Source organism: Lampetra planeri, chromosome 15 (genome assembly GCF_965212315.1).
Source record: "Lampetra planeri chromosome 15, kcLamPlan1.2.h2, whole genome shotgun sequence".
Lineage (NCBI taxonomy): Eukaryota > Metazoa > Chordata > Hyperoartia > Petromyzontiformes > Petromyzontidae > Lampetra > Lampetra planeri.
In genome coordinates, this window is record NC_136121.1 from 11,152,857 (window position 1) to 11,173,227 (window position 20,371).

At 47.2% G+C, this 20,371-nt stretch overlaps 1 protein-coding gene across 1 annotated transcript in view; it reads left to right on the top strand.

Annotated features, from left to right (window-relative positions):
- LOC144722728 (protocadherin Fat 4-like) overlaps nucleotides 1–20,371 on the top strand; it is a 130,625-nt gene that overhangs the window by 82,282 nt on the left and 27,972 nt on the right. Inside the window, 3 exon segments of the mRNA XM_078601079.1 lie at nucleotides 3,057–3,682; nucleotides 4,436–4,762; nucleotides 5,279–5,453. Of these exon segments, the coding sequence (XP_078457205.1) occupies nucleotides 3,057–3,682; nucleotides 4,436–4,762; nucleotides 5,279–5,453 (1,128 nt within the window).

Consider the following 20,371-nt stretch of genomic DNA (forward strand, 5'->3'; position numbering starts at 1 on the left):
ATAGAAATATACAACACTTTCTCCATCCACTGCTGGATGAAGGCCTCCCCACGCAATGTCGCTCATGGGATTTTTTGGCCGTGCACTACCTGTTGGCCAACATGAGGTTGGTGAATAGGGGGCCAGGATCGGTTCAGATATCACTTGCGACTGATGTTAACCATGGCTGGGATTCAAGCTGAGATGTCTGGGTTCACAGTGTCTGTGCTAACAACTGTGCCACCGCTCCACCCCGTTTTTTTTATTCATGATTTTACGTCAATTAAAATATTTGGCTAAATTTGGAATAAAAATAGCCACGTAGGGATTGTATTATATTATGTCCATTCTGTACATATGCTGCATAGAATCAATATTACATGAGATAAATAATGTATGTGCGATTGTATTATCACTCTGTGAACTTAGTTTGAATACATAGTTGTCAGAACGCTGCTCCCTGGATACAAGCTCCCTTCACTCGGCTGTCCGGATATGGAGCTGCTTCCCTGAACACATTGTCGGTGAAATCACCGATTCTGGCCTTCAGGCCTTCAAATGCCGCGCTCATGAACATCTCCTAACTTTACCACACGCCTTTAGGGACTGAGTCTTTGAGCTGCAGTGAACCAACGATAATGCCAATTGGACGTGCTCACGTCTGATGTGGCTCTTGTTCACAATTCCACCCAATAAAAGCAAAGAGCCAATGTTATGTCTATTAATATCCACCTATATGTCACCAAAGATTGTGTGGATTCTGTATAAATTAAATCAATATTTAATTACATGAGTACACATTTTCTTCTGTTATAAAGGTAACCCGAGACATTCTTTGAATAAAAAATATTAATGTATATATGCACACTTTGGCCTTTCTGCAAATGCGTACACATTATAAAAGCAAAGAGTTATTTTTTTTAAATATCAGTTAGCAGAAGAAGGTAATTGATGCCTTCTGCTAAAGAAGAAAATGCACTATTCATTATAAAGTTTTTTGGGTTAGATCGCGTAAATTAAATTTGTCGTACACCCACCTGCTCCCCACAAAGCCAAGGTTTGTGACGTGAACAGAACGTGCCAATTAGTTAGTGCTTCAGCACCACCAGCGCGTTAGAGAGCAGCCCCCACGGCATTTACAACGATAGTCCACTTTGTTGACACCAGGCAGAAATTGGTTTGAGCTGAGGAGGGAAGAAGGGGGGGGGGGAAGAACAAATTGTTGTACAGGTCCGAGAGAAGTATTCTGCGAACAATTATTCACACCGCTCAAGCGAGACCACATCCTGTCCAGAAAAAGAACAGAAAAATAGGTTTACATGGCATTTGAGGAATCGCATCAGCCAGATTGTGCCGGCAGAGCAAAATGTGTATTTTTTTTTTCTGAAGAGGTTCGGACATTTAAACAAAAATTGCATGCAGCTGCTTTCCAATTCAAGCTGTTTATTTACCGTAGAATGTTGCTTTTAACGTTCCGTGGAAGTGGATGATTGGGCTGAGACCTCGTGAATGAATAAACCTGAGAGTGGTGTTGCCGTAAAAAATTTAGCAGGGTTATTTAATTTTGTAAAATAAAAAATAAAGCAGATTGGAATGTATATAAGGGTGCGTAGTAAAGTCTTGAGAATGGAATAATAAAAATATAGACTCACTCTAAACTACTATGCTTTAGACATGACACAATGGAAGGTAGTAACACATTTAAACGGACATTATAAGCCAAATCCTTTCTTTATCCATAACCATAATCCTATGCATAAAAACCCCACCCATTTGTGCAAGTTTTAGTTCTCATGATAACGTTTCTAAAATTATTATTGTCAATCATCGATTGCGTTAAAAGGATGGCAAATCAGCTTGTTTCGTTTTTTGTTGCTGCAAACTCTTTGTCTTTCCATCACGTTGCACCCAGTCATTCATCCGCCTTAGCCCGGCTGATGTACAAGGCTCCTGGCACTGTTACGAATTGCACATCAGTTCAGGGAATGCACTGAAGCACGATCGTGTCGGAGGTGCGAGGGCTCGCATTGCGAGTGCTTTTCAGGACTGCAAATGTGGAAGAGTACAAAAGTCCTCGCCTCTGCACTTTAATGCCCCCAACCCCTGCACACACACCCCCCCCCCCATCTCAGGCCATATTTCACTTCCCAGTAACGTGTTAACCCTAACGCTGGAAAACGAGGCCTATGATAAATCACCACTGATGTATTTGGTCGTTACTGAAGGCTCGGCTGAGCATCCAGTTGCTTGTCTTCTGTGAGGTTATGCATAGCTGGAGGGTTGTGGCAGTTTACGGAGAAACTCGATATGGAATTTAAAAGCTTGCTCGGGATCACATGCGGTTTGTTGTAAAATGTTCGGACTGTAATTATGTTATACAAGGGGCAGAACCAACCCATTAAAACCTCTCCACGCATATTATGTTGCACATGCATTCGAACGACTGAATTTTCACCTTTTCCTATCCGCAAAGTGTCGTACACATCCATACACGGCGCTTTCAAACGGACATTAGGCCAGTCTCGAGTCCTCGAGATGAGTTCTTCTGGCCTTGACGTCAGTCTGAGAGCGATGTCTCGGGTCTCATCCTTGGCCTTGGTCTCAAGGGTGTGGCCTTGGTCTGAGGACTTTGCTTAAGTGGCCCTAGTCTTGACACTGACTTCAGCATAGAGAATCTAGCCTTGACTGCCCTTGACAATGGCCTTGACCTCAGCTTAGCCTTGTGACCCTTGGTCTCGACCTCAGACTTGGCCTTGCGGGTCCCCGCCTTGCATCCAGACTCCATTGTGCACACATCAGCATTGCTCTGTGGCTGTAGCTCCGTGCAATTATTTACTTTGCTCACAAGGAAAAAAAAACGCAAAGAAAATATACAGCTTTGAGAGTTATAAAACATTGTAACAGGGATCTGTGTTATCTCATTAGAAACGTTGTTTTCTCTCATTCGGAATTTGAAAGTTAATAGGAATTTGAATATTTGTATTGATGGATTTTATTTTTGGCACAAATGTTCGGCAATGGGTCGGTTCTGTGTCGCGCCTCACGACGAGCTTTCCCCTTCGCCGCTTCTCCCCCAGGCGTCAACGCCGAGTTGGAGTTCTCCATCTCATCCGGCGACCCCGAGGGACACTTCGCCGTGGGCAACGACGGGCAGCTGAGCGTCGCCCGCGCGCTCGACCGGGAGCGCCAGTCCTTCTACAACCTGGTGGTGCAAGTCGGCGACAGGGCGCGCCACCCGCCCGCCCGCCTCTCCTCCACGGTCCGCGTCTCGCTCATCCTCACCGACGTCAACGACAACGCGCCCGCCTTCACGTCGCCCCGCTCGGCTCTCGCGCCCGAGGACAGCCCCGTGGGCGCCGTCGTCGCCACGGTGCAGGCCGTCGACCCGGACAGCGGCCGCAACAGCTACGTGGAGTACGCCCTGGCGACCGACGGGGAGGAGGGCGGCGGGGGGGCGGGCGCGGGGCCGGGCCCTTTCGCGCTGAACACGGTGACGGGCGAGCTGCGGCTCGTCCGCGAGCTGGACCGAGAGGCGCGGCAGTCGTACGCGCTGACGGTGCTCGCCGTCGACAAGGGCCGGCCGCCGCTGACGAGCACGGCGACGCTCACGGTGACCGTGGGCGACGCCAACGACAACGCGCCGCGCTTCCCGAGACGCGAGTACGAGGCGGGCATCGCGGAGGACGAGCCGCCCGGCACGGAGGTGAGCGGGCGAGCGCGCCGTCGGAAGCGGCGTGCGCCAATGTTAGAGGTGTTTGGTGAAAAGGATACCAGGTCATCGGGTTTGCTGAGTCAGAGTCAGAAGCTTTATACTGGAGGAGGAATCCAATGAGCTGAAAAGCTCTTTTTCACACATGTCCAGTCGGGGCGGGTAATAACGTTGCCACAACAAACAACGCAAAAAACACGATAGGAGTGCAAAGTACAAGAAAGGTAAACAAATCACCCAAACACAAACAAACGCAAACTAAACCATCCCCATCCTACCAGACAAAGCCCACTGAGGTATTTTCAAAAGCGACCTGGCCACAAATGATAGCTCAACAAAGTGGCTTATCATTTGGACATTTATAGCAGCAGATAATCTGAATAGTCTCAACGCATGCATTCTCATTAGTTGGTTCTGCATTGGCTTATCTGTATTGCCGGGAGTTAGTGAATAAAATGAGTATTGTCACACTGTCTCTGTGACAAAAATACATTTATATATTTTTTTAGTCGACGAATGTTTACAAAATGTATTTCACGGAAACGCCAAATGGTGTACTCAGTGAACTAGCAATGACAATCTGAACAACGTCGTGCGTCCATGGCCAAAGCCGTTTTGGAACCACACAAAAAACTCCGCGTGGCGCTCATTTCAGCGTGGACCAGTTTAACGGGCCTCGCATTTAAACCCCCCCCCCCCCCCCGCCGGGAATCTGACCTTTTGCCGTTGCCGCCGGCCTCTCCTCAGGTCCTGCGGGTGTCGGCGTGGGACCCGGACGAGGGGGCCAACGGCGAGCTGCGGTACGACATCGCGTCGGGCGACCCCACAGGCGACTTCCGCCTCGACCCCGTGCTGGGCACCCTGGCGGTCGCGCGGCCGCTCGACCGTGAGCGCACCGCTTCCTACGAGCTGGCGGTTCGCGCCCGGGACGGGGGCGGCCCGGCGCGCTCCGACACGGCCTCCGTCCGCGTGACGCTCAGCGACGTCAACGACTGCTCGCCCGCCTTCCAGTTGTCGCCGTACACGGTGCACGCGCGCGAGAACACGCAGGGACCGCCGGTGCTCATCCTGCAGGTGAGGGCGCGCGCAAAGTTCGCCACGTGACAAGCTTGAGAGATTTGTTTTTTTGCTTTATTATCATTGTTATTATAGTTTTTTTGTGCGTGTTTAGTTTGTTGTCCTTTCCCCCGCACCTTAGATTAGCACTGTTGGCTACATACGGTGCAAAAGAAGTTCAATGTACGTTCGTCATCGTAATCATCATCGTCGTCATCAGCCATGATCGATCCACTGCTGGATGAAAGTCGTCGCTATCTCTCTGCGATGATTTTTATTTCGCCAGTTGCCATGCGAGGCATTTTTACGTGATTGTTTATTAGTCAGAAAAGGATCCAAAATCCTTGGGAATTACTTCTCGAATTCGAGGGGTCACTCGGGTGGCTCACAACACAGAGCGATGAGCTCGCACTGCCGGGATCCTGTATTCGAATCCGGGCTTCAGCATCCTGCGACGAAACCGGGTTCTCGAGTGCGGCGAGTGCCCAAGTGACCTTTTTCCAACCCGCTTCAACCCTCTTTTTTCTTTTGCAGGTGGTTGCCAGGGACGACGACCTGGGATCCAGTGGCCAGGTGACGTACGCAGCTGCCGGGGGCAACGACGGCGGAGCGTTCTCGGTGTCGCCCGACGGGCGCGTCCACCTCCTGCGCAGCCTTGACCGGGAGGCTCAGCCGCAGCACATGCTCATCATCACTGCCGCTGACGGTGGTAAGAACGGATTCTTGATTTCTTTCACCGCCACCCCCTGCTCACAGAATTTTATTCCGATTGCTCCATCATCATCATCATCACGTCATGAGATTATCGTTTTTTGTGTTTAGTTTGTTGTTCTCCTCTCTCCACACCTCTGATCAGCACGGTTGGCTATGTACGGTGTGAACGAAGTTCAATATACACACATACGTGATGCATACATTTGAATCTCTCGCAGAGCAGTGCGACTCGTGTTAGATAATGACCCACGGAAGCATATACCACAGAACTACCTCTGAGATCCCATTAAGTGACCTCTGTTCCACACAATAGAAGGCAGCACTTCAGTTTAGTTCAGATTTATTTGAGTTGCACGTGGAAGTAATGTTCATCACTTGATGGTCAGACCGATATTAAACATTTTCCAGAGCTGGAATGTAGCCAAATTAAGTGCATAGCCAATTTTTTTTCTGCCATTTGATGACGGGCGCTGAAACCATCCACTCGCTATATCTGAGAACCCAGTTTAATCTCAGGCAGCTGGCTAGATCTCGGTGTGGAGTGGAGTAATTTTGGCGTTTTCGGAATGTTTGCGATTTGATTTACGATTGAAAGTTTTTTTTTGGCGCTAGGAACTGGTTTCACTGCGCTTTGACCTCTGAACCTACAGGCCGCGTCCAAAGACGCGCACGCTTAGGCGCCCACGAAACCGCTCGATTCTACGGAGGTCTCTCGTGCATGCCGCCCCTTCGTTAAGCGCTCGCGGGCGCGGCTTTAGCGCAAATAGACATCGAGTCACTTTAAAATGGTCCTGCACTCATGCCCCCGATTCTTCTGGGAGTGGAGCAATTTAGCTTTCGGAATGTTCGTGATTTGATTTATGATTGAAAGTGTTTGTGCTCGGGAACGGGTTTCATTGGGAAGTTGTAACCTTTAGCGGTGTCCTACCGTAACGTGCGCACAACGCGCAATTGTTTGTTTCTGAGCGAAGCTACTATAAACCGAGGAGTCGCGTGCATTCGAAAATTACAGGATGTCCATGAAGGTATAATCCATTATTGAAGAATTATAATTAGACAGCAGCTTCAACTGTGATTGAAATGTTGGAAACATATTCCTTGTGTACTTAAGTTTTTTTTTTTTACCGAAAAGCTTTGTTGATCTTCGGCAGCATGTGACAGAAAGAATTCAAAATAATCACACACGAGATGTTGGCGAACACTCGCGACTCCCCCAAATCTGGACAAAAAGTTTGTGCTAACCACCGTGGAAAACATGCGGAGGTCTAGAGGAATGAAACTCACGCGCTCAACTCTTTATACTATGTATGCGTGTTGAACTTCTTTCGCACCGCACCTAGTCAACCGTGCTAATCGGAGGTGCAGGGAAGAACAACAAACTAAACGCAAAAGAAATTAGTTTTCAATCTAGATGATTTGAAAGTGCATAGCTCCAGTGGCGTCCTAATGTTGGAAGGAAGAGCATTCCGGATGGCCACAGAAGGGCATATTTAAGAGCACGATGTGGTAACCGTCTTTGTTCAATGGCTAGCCAACAGTGGATGTGCAATAGTTGTTTTGGCCTTGCTAAAATTACCGTGTAATTACAATTTCATTCACAGTGTATGCTACTTTTACGGGCACCCCGTGTTTTAAAGGTCATTTTCAATCGGGGTAAACATTTCTCTTTTATATCAAGAAAAATTCAAACTCTCTTCATTTCTATCACGCATAATCAGAATTTCTCTTCAGCCTTTGGGAATACGATGAGCTATGAAGCTCTTGTTTACCAGATGTCCAGTAAGGGGCACGGGTCAGCAAGTACGAGCGCTAGCCTGAACGTTTGGTGAACACCGTTTGTGTCGGTGCATTCTTTGGCGATTTCGGATTCCTACACCCTGAGGTGTCGAATAAAAGAGCCCCATTGTACGGCTGGGCTAAACGAGCTGTGGGTGAACTGAATCTTGCCAGGTCTCGGGGGGCTTTTTTTCAGCTTCGTGCCCACGCTGATATAAGGCTTGAACGAGGCACACGTGAGCAATGTTGACTGAAATCTGTAATTTAACACAAACGTCAGGCCGGCCTGCCAGTTTATTGGAAGAGCCCGTAAAACGTTCACGTTTAGAAAGAGAATTGAACCGGACGAACTGCAATTGTGGCTGGTTCGGCTCGCCCGGCTGTGGCTGCGTGTTCAAGTCACAAACATTTGTCGGCAATTGATGGGTTTCCTCGCTCTCCTTGAGCACACGGTTCAGTTGAAACCCATGAGCAGAAACAGGAACGACACGAGGGATTTTTAAAGGTCCCCAGTGACAACAAAATTCCAGGCCTCTCTGGCCCTGTCAGATTCTCATTTACAAATATAAATAAACAAAGACGTTGTTTTTCTTAATTTTCGCAACACTTTCGGGGGCCCCCTTCAATTTCCTCGCTCCCCAAGTGGCCATCGGTGTCTCTAGGTGACTTCCGTCAGCGGCCCTTGAGTGGGAAGGTCTGCGTCGCGAGCCTTTCTTTCCCAGCACCGGGTGCTCTGGCGTACACCGTCTCACGAGCTAGCTCGGCACGCCTGAGAGGGAGAATCCAGGTCTGGGTTACCTTTTTATGACTATTTTATCAGGTAAGGCCCACTGAGCTGTGTAGCTCTTTTTCAGAAGCAACCTGGCAATGACAAATGGTAGCTCAACGAAGTGGCTATCATCACGTGGAAATTGACAGCAGCCAAATACTCTAAACGCCTGATTCTAAATGTGGAGGGAAAAACCAGAGGACCCGGGGAAAAATCCACACGACCACGAGCAGAGAGACAAAGACATGCAAATTCCAAACATACCACAGGCGTCAGGGTCGGGATGGAACCCACAACCTCCTGTATACCAGGCGAGGTAGTTAACATCTAGCCACCGCGGCGCCCTTGGCTGACCTCATCAGGATCATTATGTGATCGAGTCTGCCAAACCTGACCTGAGTTGTATAACGCTTTCATGACCCTCCCCCTTGTTCACGCTTCCCCATTCCGTTTGCAAGGCTGGTTGCTGTTTGCTTTGCCATGGTTTCACTCTGCAGTGTCTGGTGGCTACTTGCCAGTGGGTGATTTCAATCTTGCCCGGGGCCCTTCGCAGTGAAGCTGGATGTACTTGGTCGAAACGAGCGTGTATTTGTGTGTGCCGGATATTTTACTTTGGCGCAAAAAGGACATGCATATCGATACGTATGTGTGTGTGTGAGTCTGACCATAATTAAAAAAAATTATACTTAGCCATTGACAGTGCTGAATGAAATAAGTGGTCTGGTGGTTGCTAAATGAACACCACGCGCGCGCGTGTGTGCGCGCACACCGCGCGTATCGATTTAAATTGCCAACACATTTCAGTAGGAGGCTCACTTTGCAGAGAGCACATGCCCGGACCCAGGTCCCACAGCTGGAAGCAATTTCTGCATCGTCGGCAAAACCCCGACGCCAAACCTTCACGTCATCTTTCCTCTCTGTGGCCATTCCTTCGCAGATGCGATAACGCAAGTACAGTGAGAAAGTGTGGAAACACTTAATCTCAAAGGGTATCCCGATTATGGAGCTGCAGGTAATTTACTTGCATTAGAGCGAGAGGGCTCATGAATGGGGATTCGCTTTCAGGCACAGAGGGGAATAATAATGAAGGGTTTTCATTAATCAGCAGTTGGGGTGGGTAATGCGATAGGGCTAGAGAATCCTGTGAACAGATATACCGAGAAACGCTAATTTATGGACCTGAGGAAAGAGTAAGTTACACTCGAAATATCATGCAACTATCGTGCAACTATTGTCTGATTCATGTGTCACCAGCACACGACAGAGCGAGAGAGAGCGACACCTTGCCCAGATACAATCACGTTGTTGCTGAGCACGTTCTATTCTGGCCAGCCTCAGTGGAATTGCATTTAGCGATCCCTTGACGAAACAGTGACTCAATTTTCGTGGAAAAAAATAAGAAGCCGCAAAATAAACTCCCCTTTCACTTTGCTGCAATAAGCACAGCGATCGTTCGGTGTGTGAAGCGGGCAGAGAGTTGTGGCTGAGCGGTAAGCATATCGTGCAGTGGTCTCGACCTGAGTTAAATTCCCAACCATGGCTAATAGCGTTGGTGGGAGACATATGAAGCATGTATGGTCAACCAAACCCCGCGGCCGACGTAGCATGGGGAGGCATTCGCAACATACGTGTGTGTCAATGGATTGACAAAGGTCTGAAAATTCGTTTGAATTAAGTGCAGAGCCATTACTTTTACAGATCCGAGTGTGGTTGTGGAGCATTGCAAACTCCGTTAAAGCTGGTTTTGTCGACTGAGTAAATATACACTCCCATAACCACCTTAGCTTGGGAAATACCATCTCTCACATAAGCACATTTGGTTTTAAAAACATATCGTATTATGTTAGCAATACGATTCCATTTATATTTCTTTTAAACCGATTTGTTTAATTTCATCGCGGTCTGACCTTGCGCACATTTCCATTCGCTTCTAGCTTGTCATTTGAATGCGACGCGTGCAGGAATCTCAGTGGCAAAACAATCCTAACATTGTTAAATTGTGCGGGAGATGTAAATTGATGGCGATGAAAACAACACGACACTTGTATTATCGGATATCTTGAAAAGTTTTGTTTTGTTGTACAAAGCATTTATTTTATGATATATATAAAAAAAATATCTACTTATACTGTAGTGGACACAGCGACATTATTCTGGCAACAATGAATTGACCGAAAAAACATTAAACCTTTTATGTTTTTTAAAATAATTTAATAATTAAAAAGGCGCACGTATTATTTCGTTATTTAAGCAAAGTAGATTTGAATGGGCTGTACGTACATCGTTGTGTGTGTATACATATGCACACACATCCACACCAAGTCTGCGTATTTACAACCGGCGTTCACGTTTTAAAAATTTGTACATTCTCGTGCCATGATGGTAATTAGAAAACACAGTCGCATTGAATGGAACCGAGTGGAAATTTAAGTGCATAAATTAGTGCAGCAAATGATTCTGTAGTGAAATAATGAAACGCGCCTTGTAAATACGAGATTGACACGGACCACCCCTCAGCATTCGGGCGGTGGTAAGAAACAAGAGAGGGGGGCCCAAGAATGCCGTTGGCTGAAACCTAAACCCCGGCCACTTATTTCGGTGAGCAAGGTGATGCCGCTATTTTCTGATGCCACGCAGTTTCCGCTCCGCTGAGAGAGAGAAGAGAGGTGGGGTGGGGGGCAAGTTGCCCCCCCCCCCCCCCCAGAAACCCCACGAGGACAGAGCAGCCCCCTTGCTGTCACACAACCGTCCGTGTCCCTCCCGCCGTTCCAAACGCCGGCCCCCTTCCGTTTGTGGCGCTGCTTCTGAGCATCACTCGTCAGCACTTATCAAAGGAAAACAAATAGAAGCGCTTTTAAATTAATTAGCTGCCCCCCCCCCGTCCTACCCCCCCCCCCCAAAAACCCATTGGAAGTGCTGAAAAGCCCGTTCACAGTTTGGGTCTGAATTTTAACAGGCTCATGTCGTTACTCTTCAGCCCTCCCCCTACACCCCCCCCCCCCACAATCGCCCACTTCCCCCCCCACCACCTTATGTTTTTCTTTTCTTATATGAGGCATGAAAATGTTTCATAATTGGATACAAAGAATGCTTTTGTTTGATCGGCACTGAACTCGGCCAAAAATCACGGTTTGCATACCCAATGCCTTACCCGCGCGGGGGGGGGGGGACATTGCTCTGAGGCTGGCAACCGATGCCGGTACTCTACATTGGACGATGGGAGGCACCTGAAACATTCAGTCTTTTCAACAACAACAGCAACAGAAAGGGGGCACCCGTTGCTGTGGATAAACTGACAGCACCACTCAAGCGCAGGAAGCTTTGAGATCTCAGATTAGGCGCAGCAGAATTTAGGAATTCTATTTTTTTGTTTTGTTAACACCCCCGGACTGATGAGAATGCCCATGAGCCGTCAGGCAAATTAAAGAAGAATAAAAAAAATAATTAAAGAGAGACCCAAAATAAGAGCGGCCCCTTTGTCAATAGCGGTTGGTGCTATGCGGAGAGAGTGCGAGCTCACAGACTGTTTCAATCAAGACCTGGCTGGCCTTCAGAGAGCCGCGATTGTGCTGTGTCGTGTAACGTGGATGGTGCACATTCTCCGTTTGAAGTGTTTCGCAGATGATTTTTTTAAATTGAACAAAAATCTTGGCATTGCGAAGCGCACTTGTTAACTTTTTTATATGTACATTTTTGTTGTTGTTGTTGATGCTGTTGTGGGACATTCCAAGGAGAGTAGAGTGCTTAGATGTCGAGGGACAACTCTACTTTACGAGATAACGCACGTGCACCTTTATTATTGGGCAAATAAATCAAATCGCTCCAGCAAATCTTGAGATTTTTGTTTTGGAATTTCCCCAAAAAAAAAAAATCCGAAGATTAACGATGCTAGATTAACTTTTGATTGTTCAATCAGCCCGCAAAGCAAACATCAGTCCGGCCGCCCGAGACGTGAGACAAATTACGATTGTGTTCATCCACCTGAGCGACTCGGGCAAATTTCATCCCAGGTGCAGCAGAGGTCAGGATATAAATCAGGAGGTGGCGCGCGGTGCCTCTGGTGCCTCTCTCGGAGGTGCCTCTGCTGCTTGAACAGAGGTTCTGGAAAGTCGGGCTGTTAACCATTAATCCATATGTGATTGGTTACGGAGCTTTCAGATTGAGTGTGGCTTACATTTGTAGGACAAGTTTCCAGTGCATGTTTCGTAAAAAAAAAAAATTTGCAAAGGATTTCATGAAGTTAAAGCATTTTTGCATTTTATATTCGCAATTAGGTGTATCGTTTCTCATGCCCTCGTTTGCTCGACGAAAGACCACAGGCGGCGTAGAGGTTTTTGGTGGCCTCCAGCAGGAAATGCCGCTTGGGGCCCCAAGCCACCGCACCTTGTATACGGACACGACAAAAAATGCAAAGATCCCCCGTGCAGCCTTAACAGACTGTTGGGGCAGGTGCTGTTAGCGAGCACCTATGAAGACCGGCACGGTACACGAGGGGGTGGGTGGCCGGCACCACGCCCGGCCGCCTTTGTCTCCCCAGTGGCGATGTTTACACACCGCACCAGGTACTCATTTGAGGCTGAGTCAACCTAGAGAAAGGCCCAGTACCGGTTCAGATAATCGTCACTGGTGGTGGCCGTGAGCGGGAATTGAACCCAAGTCGCCGGGTTTGTAGCGCAGTGCGCTAACCGCTACACTGCCGCTCTCCAATACGGACACGACACACGCGCACGCACGTACGCACACAGAGCATACATGTGTGTGTAACATATACACACATCAATCAGTATCCTTTAACCTACTGCAAATACCTCTGAGCTTTTTGTTATCGCATACTGCATTTACTATACCTGTGGTGTGTCGTTCCTCTTGTTGACGACTTACGTTTTTACAATTGCCAAATGAATCGCCGATTTGTTAATCTATCCGTTGACTCCATTCGGGGGCTCCCCACAGCCACGGGGACACCCTGTGGGCATAGCTCTTGGCTGACAGGTAAGGCAGACCCTGCAGCTGCAGACAACAATGCAGCAGTTTGTAGACATTGCTTGAACGCGTGCGTGCGTGCGTGCGTCTGTGCGTGTGTTTTTTACCCCCCGAGAAGTTGGGTCGGCTAGACCAGACCAAGTGATGCAGGCATCAGCCCAAGCTAAAATATTTGTGCCGGACTCCATCCGCTATGCAGGAGAGGCCACAAATTCCCAGCAACAGAAAAAAAAATGGCTCGTAGACCTCTACGTAGGCAAACACGAGACGCTTTAACTCACGGCTTGGCGAACCCCATGTGGTCACATTTACTACTGGGGCACCCGACGATGCTATACGCACCACATTTATTCCTGCGTTAAAACCTGACTCCGCGTACATTGCCTTTAATGTGCTAAGAGATATCTCAACCTTCATTGCGATTACTTTGGGGCAGTTGACGTGGCCCAGCGATTCAGGCTGGCCCACCCCTGGCTATCACCGCGGGGTCTATTCGCCGCAACAACACACATTGCCGTCCTCCTCAGAGCGGACTTTCAAGATCCCATTGATGTTATTGGAACAAAAGTGTAGGCGATTGTGTGCCGGCATCATGGTCCAAATTTGTAAACGAGAAACATTACTCGCAAATTACTTAATTTGGTAATGCACAGCAACAATGTCGCCCCCCTCTGTGAAGCTCTTGTCAAACAAAGCGCCTTCAAATTACCAAATTTACCAAAGTATTATGTATCCTATGTGCATCCTCTCTCACACTCACCCTCTGCACACATATATATGTAGATGTCCCAGCCCTTTGCCAATCCACAGTTGTTATTTGGTTCTTTCGGTTAAGTCACGTCTAAAGATAAAATAATAAATTAAATTAAATAATAGAATACGACCCCATGTGTTTTTATATATCTATAAGAATCAGACTTACCAATGTTCAGCCACCAAAGCCTGCTGAGAGGTGGTGTTTATTCTGGCAGAGAAATTGCATGAGGCGAGTGCCGGAGTGTTCGGTGAAACGAGGCCCTGCTCGATGGGTGATGAGTGGTCGGATACCATTGCACGTCGCAGGGTACTGTTGTGTGCGTGTGTCTTGTATGTGTGTGGGGAGCGGTGGTGCAGCGGTTATCCCGCTGCGCTTCGAACCCGGCCACCCGAGTTCGATTCCCGCTCACGGCCAACACCAATGGTCGACTCGGCCTCAAACGAGTACCTGGTGCAAGGTAGACAAAGGCGGCCGGGCGTGGTGCTGGCCACCCACCCTCTCGAATGCCGTGCCGGCCTTCATGGGTGCTCGCTAATGGCACTTGCTCCTACAGTCTGCTAAAAGCTATACGGTGTTGGGGGAGGTTGGGATCTTAGTCTTTTTTTGCTTGCATGCCTGTGTATTTGTACTCGTTGACGCTACAATAATGATCCAAACGCAATTGGGACAGCTTTGCCGAAAGTATGTGCATCTCGCGCGGTGGCCATCCACGTTTTCGGCCCGGAGAGGAATACGCAAGCGTGTGGGAGACAGGATGGAGTTGCGGGGGGGGGAGTTTGGTGTTTTTCAGCGGGAGGCAGGAGTGAGCCTGACTTGCCCCCCATCCACCCACCCACCCCCTCCTCCATTGCAACAATGGGGCCCTTGTGTCGTCGGCAGCCTCACTAATGAGGGGTTCCACGCCGTTTGTGCGGAGGTATACAATGCAACGAGCAATTTGAGTGCAGATGGGAAGCGTATGCTGCGGCGCTCCCCGGGCAAGTTTTGTGTAATTTCAGCATTCGTTCGTCACGCTTCCACATCGCGGTGTGTCTGGAGGGTGAGTAGATGGCCAGATACAATTTTAAGGACTTTAACTTGACGCGCAAAAAAACATTTTGATCGCAGCGTTAAAGATAAAACGCGCGCTTAGGAAACCCAATCTGAGTTTCTTTGACGAGTATTGAACAGAAAAAAAACCCAAATGCCTATCAAGATATGACATGGAATTTAAAGTACATTTTAATGGTAGTTAAAATACACTTAAACTGAAATTTGAAGCCTAAACGGCACCAACTGAAATAACACAATCACACTTGTGTAGTTGTCAGAAGCTCACTAAATGCTTGTACTAACAATGACTTGGAACAGCATGATTAAGGTACACACTTGTGCGTGTGGCTGGTGGTTTAGAGGTCAGAGCGCTGAGCAAGCACCGCTCAGTTCCTGGGTTTCGAATCCGGGCAGCCACCCATGATTAAAACCGATTTCTCAAGTGAAGGGAGTCACCAATAACTGCACCAAAAAGAACTGGCAGACAAAATTGCGTTTTTTACACTTAAATTGGCTAATATCCAGCCCTGTGAATGACAATCTCATAGCAGAGTGTGTGAACGTGCGCCCCCTGCTGTGCAGCGGGTAACAATGCCACGCTAAGATTTTTTTTGGCAAGAAGTTCTGCGAAGAAATCTCCCCTGCAGCCTTTCCCCTTGATACACCAACGGAGGAGCATTGCCCCGCGAGACTCGTACAATCGATTCCTCATCTCGGTGACGCGAGGCCGATTGCGTCAGTTGGAATCAAGCGAAGAAATAAATCTAGAGCGAAGCAGACGGCAAAGGATGCACAAACGCATCGAGGAACATTCGGCATTTTGTCCGCCGTGCCTTTCCGCAGGTGCCTGCAGCATGTGAAGGAGATGTTTGGGCTTTTGTAACGGTGATTAAGATGACCACCCACAACAGGTGGAGTCCACTGACAAGGTCTAATGCATTTTAAGTAGCCTTGCAGTTTTCTCAGCCTTTCTAGTTCTTTACCACCCCCCCAATATTTCCATGGCTTTCTATACACACGGGCACACACTCAAGCCAGCATGTGCGCACCATGCCCGCACGAAACACCCAACACTCACCTGAATAAATACACAAATCACACCCACGCGTGCTGCCCAGCTAGTTATGACACGCAGCCAGTTACAATGCGGCATGTGTACATTTGTAAAGAGGCACCTGTAGAAATACGTTGCCACTTGTCACACTGGTATTATTATTATTTAGCCTTGGAATAATTCCATTTTTATTGCAATCTTTTAGCATTTGAAAATCTATCACAGATTGAAATATTTTTTGCAAAGAAATGTCCGGGACTCTCGTCACGCCGCTTTATTACGGTTGTGCTATGAAATAATTATTTAGGAAATCTCGCAGAGCGGTGCACCCTGTTTGGCAGAGAATCCTCGCAGAAGTGATTTTGATGTTTTTTTTTCTAGAAAATCCGTCAATTGAGCTTCTTATCTTTTACACAATAAGGGTCACAATTTCCCAGAAAGTGTGTTATGAGACTGCTTATCGTCTGACCAGACAAACCACTATTTATAATTTTGACTGTTGACATTATTCCAAATTATGCTTAAAAACAAGGAGATATTTTTTTTTGGTGTGCGGTCGTTGTTGACAACGCTGAGACAATGAATTCACTGCGTTTGAGAGAAAAGTTTAATCAACAGTGGCTGTTTGGAATTGAATCTCGGATTTTAGCAGTGATTTGGCCTCCGGGTTATGCAACCACCTAGTTTTGTCGAGTCATTTTAATTCAGCAATTAACTACTTTTTCTTATATAATACCATTTATATCCGTAAAGGATATCATCTTCTAACTTTGCAGTTGTAGAAGTGTAACGGTGTGTCTAACCATTCGTCAATGCTAGTTATTAAACTCACGGTAAATCTGTCAAATTGCACGTGTAAGATTTTATATTTTGTGTATGTTTGTGTGCAAGCCATTCGTGTGACCCCTGCAGGGTCTAGTGGCTGCGAATCTAAATCAAGACGATTCAGCGAATCACCTTCGCAAGGCAGCCATCGTTCTTGTGTGCTGACAAAAGCTACGGCTGATATTATTTTTCTCCTCAATCTGAGGCTCCTTGTTACATTGCTTTTTAGCTCGCTGTACTTTGAACTTGGTGACCCACGCTCGATTCCCAGCTACGGCGAACATCAATGGCGAGTGACAAACGAACCAGTCCTGTCCTTCCTCCACCCTTCACAAACCGGGCCCTGACCAGCGTGGTGAATTGTGATTAAAACTGCACCGTGACCGACATGAGGTGAGGAGGATTTCATCCAATGGTGAATTGAGGATGACTGGAATCAGTGTCGAATAAGTATCGTGCGTATAAGTAACCGAATCTCAGGAAGCTCTACCAGTATTGTGGTATATTTAATTGTTTGTGAATTGAGCTTGTGTGTGTGTGTGTGCCTTATTTTCCCAGTTTTTGTGCTTGCGATGTTAGTTGTGATTTTCAGTTTGAATTAAACTTGACGGATGCGCGCTTTAATTCCTCATTCTTAATTGCATGCACGAGCGCAATTTATTCCTGCCACACACAAAAAAAAATCGACGTCTGGGTGTGGTCCCACATTGATTTTATTCGGTTGAATACCAACGTCAGTTACTGGAATGCATTTATATGATCCCAAGAGCCAGTTCCGTCAGTAATGAAGGCATGGGTGGCAGGAGCCAGGGGCATAGGAGGGAGGGGGGGGCAATTGGACACTGGAGTGAGTGGGTGGAGGTACGATTCAAACTGTTCGTTAATGGCTTTTCAACTCGTACTGCTGCAGCTGTGTGGGCCCTCTGCATTGTTTTACCCCCTAGGAAGACCGCTGTGGTTAGAGCTCTCCACCAAAAGCACAATATCGGAATTGACCTTGGCCACATGTTATTGTGCTCTCTTAAATAATGAAAACTTTTTTTTTGGCGAAATTTGTAAAAGAAATTTGTACCTTAACTCCAAGAAGAATTAAGAAATAAAATAAATAGTAATACGTTGTTGGCAACAATTGATGAAGCGGTTTATCTTTCCATTTTTTTCAAAACTTAAAAAAAAAACTTTCACACGTGCATGCAAAATACCGTATACATTTTTTTTGTAAAACTGAGCCTGGCCAGAGCTTTGCCTTGGGTTGACCCAATATTTTGTTGCAATTATTTATTTAAACTTAAAATTTTTTGGGGTTTTTTTTAATTTTGACAGGGCCCCACAGTCTTGCCCAAAGAATGTGTAAAATGTTGGCAAAAGGCTAACACATAAATTGATCCCGTGGTCACCGTAATAAAACATTTATTCGGTATATCAACAACACAAACACCAGGCAACGGCGATGTCTTGGACACGAATTGTAATAACGTTAGCCATGGAATAGCGGTCTCTCTTCAAGCTCCCTTGACTGGCACTGAAAGCAGCGAGTGTTCTTCCCGATGTGCGCTTCAGCGACAGGAAACCGATGCTTGGTGGCTCATGGAAAAACGAAATGAAATATCTCTACTTGATTAGCGAGTCCCAATAAATCACGAAACCAAAAGAGAAATGCAATAAACGGTATAATTATTCACATTCCCGTAATTTTAGGATCTGGATTTACTTTCTCCGCAGATTCTTGGGGCGGTACGGAGCATGGGCACATTAAAGGGCAGCTACCACCTGGCGCTTTTGCCCCGTACCGTGTCTATGAGCTACTTAGCGGCATGTATCAATGTGCAACGTGACATTTTTGCAACGGTAAAGAACAGAATGATGCAGCGGTGGTACAGTTGTGATGTGAACTGGAATCCCAACCTGCGTTGACCAATGTGGTGATGTATGACAACAACAAAAAATAACATGACCAACATGGCATGCCTTTGAGTTTTAAAATAACGTAAAATTGCTGCAGTGAACAAATACACTTTGCTGATTTGAAAATAAGCATTTTCGTATACTGTATTGGACTCAGCGATGGCAGTTGTCAATGAATGTTTAACTCAACCTGTTCACAATTAAAATTAAGAGCGCCCTCTGTTGAACGAACAGCGTGGTCATAAAACTCACGACATCGAAATCATTGGAATGTATACCAATAAACAAAACATAAAGCAAGGCTGAGCTCGATACTTCGCCCAAGTTTTCTGGCGGCTTCAGCATTCCTCAAATACTTTTTTTCCCAGCACCAAATCCCCATGATATAGACAACTTTCCCCTCCCCCTACCCCCACCCGTATAAACACGTGATGCAGGGCAAATCAAAGGGTTGACTCATATCGAACGCCCAAGAGACCGAATGAGCCATGTCAGGTGTGGGCAATCCATATAATCTGAAATGCATGGAGAACTGTCCATCACGCCGTTGACTATTTTTGACCACACCTGGTGTTACTCCCTTGGAAGGGATAGGGGATTCTCAGCTGATCTTGATGATCGCAAGGGATGGCTGCCACGGTGCAACGCGTTGGCGCACTGGACTTGCAGTTCACAGGCCGCGCCGGGTTCGATCTCCCGGCGTGGCAGATGAAACGACGGTGCGAGTTTCTTAACTCCGTCTGCCTCAGTGCCCGTTCGGCAATGCACACGGACACCAAACCACGGTCAGTCGATGGTCACATGCGGTGGGGTAAAGTACGCGGTGCTCCCACCTCTTCCAAGATGTTTGGCCAGTATGGAAGAGTAGGCCAAATACCCTCGAGTCTTCCCCCTCTAGTGGAAGCCCTTCCTCCAGCAGTGGCTTGAGCAAGACATTACAAGGCTGCACCTTTACCTGTATGGTTAAAGAATGTGAAAACGCAATCTCTGGAGTGCAACACGGCTGGAGGTGGTAATAGTCCCACGGGCCATGGAGTCGACGGGTGTAGATCTTGCATTCCTGACAACCTTACGCCTGATTTAAAATGCATGCGGAGAAACGAGACCTGCCAGTGAAAGTGCTCCGCATGGACGGTGCCATTCCAACGGTGCATTGTTCAGATCTTGCGTAATTGCCAAAATGGGATAGCGCTCAAATAATATCAGGATCTTTGCCAAACTCATGGGGTGGGCAATGGAAAGAGATGAACTCCAGATTATCTCGCCATTTATGTTCGCGAGCCTCAGTTGTATACATTGTGCGTGTATATGCCGTGCTCTGATTCAGCTTAAGTTCTCACTTATGGGGGAATACACATCAATAAACGGATGCATTTAAAGGTGTTCTGTGAGAAATCAATCATTATTCTGCAGAATATTTACAGGGTGTTCATGAGGACCATTGTCTATCATTAAAGAATTGGAATTAGACAGCCGTTTGAACTGCATGGTTGAATGTTGGGGCTTATGTAACAGGTTCAGTGGTTAAGTCAAAAATACAAAACACTTGAGTGAGCGTCAATAGTGCAGAGCAGAGGCATTGTAAACTATCGCAGCCCAGACGTTGGCAGGCACTTGGGACTCTCTCAAATATCGATACGACGTGTACCACAAATGTGAGATTTTACATGAGGGAATTTCAGCCGTCTGTCATCCCGCCGCTGAATGACGGTCGCGCCATGCCATGGCATTCATCGGGGTTGTCTCGTTATAATTCACCACGCTGGTCAGTGCAGGTTGGTGAAAGTGGTGGGCAGAACTGGTTCAGATATC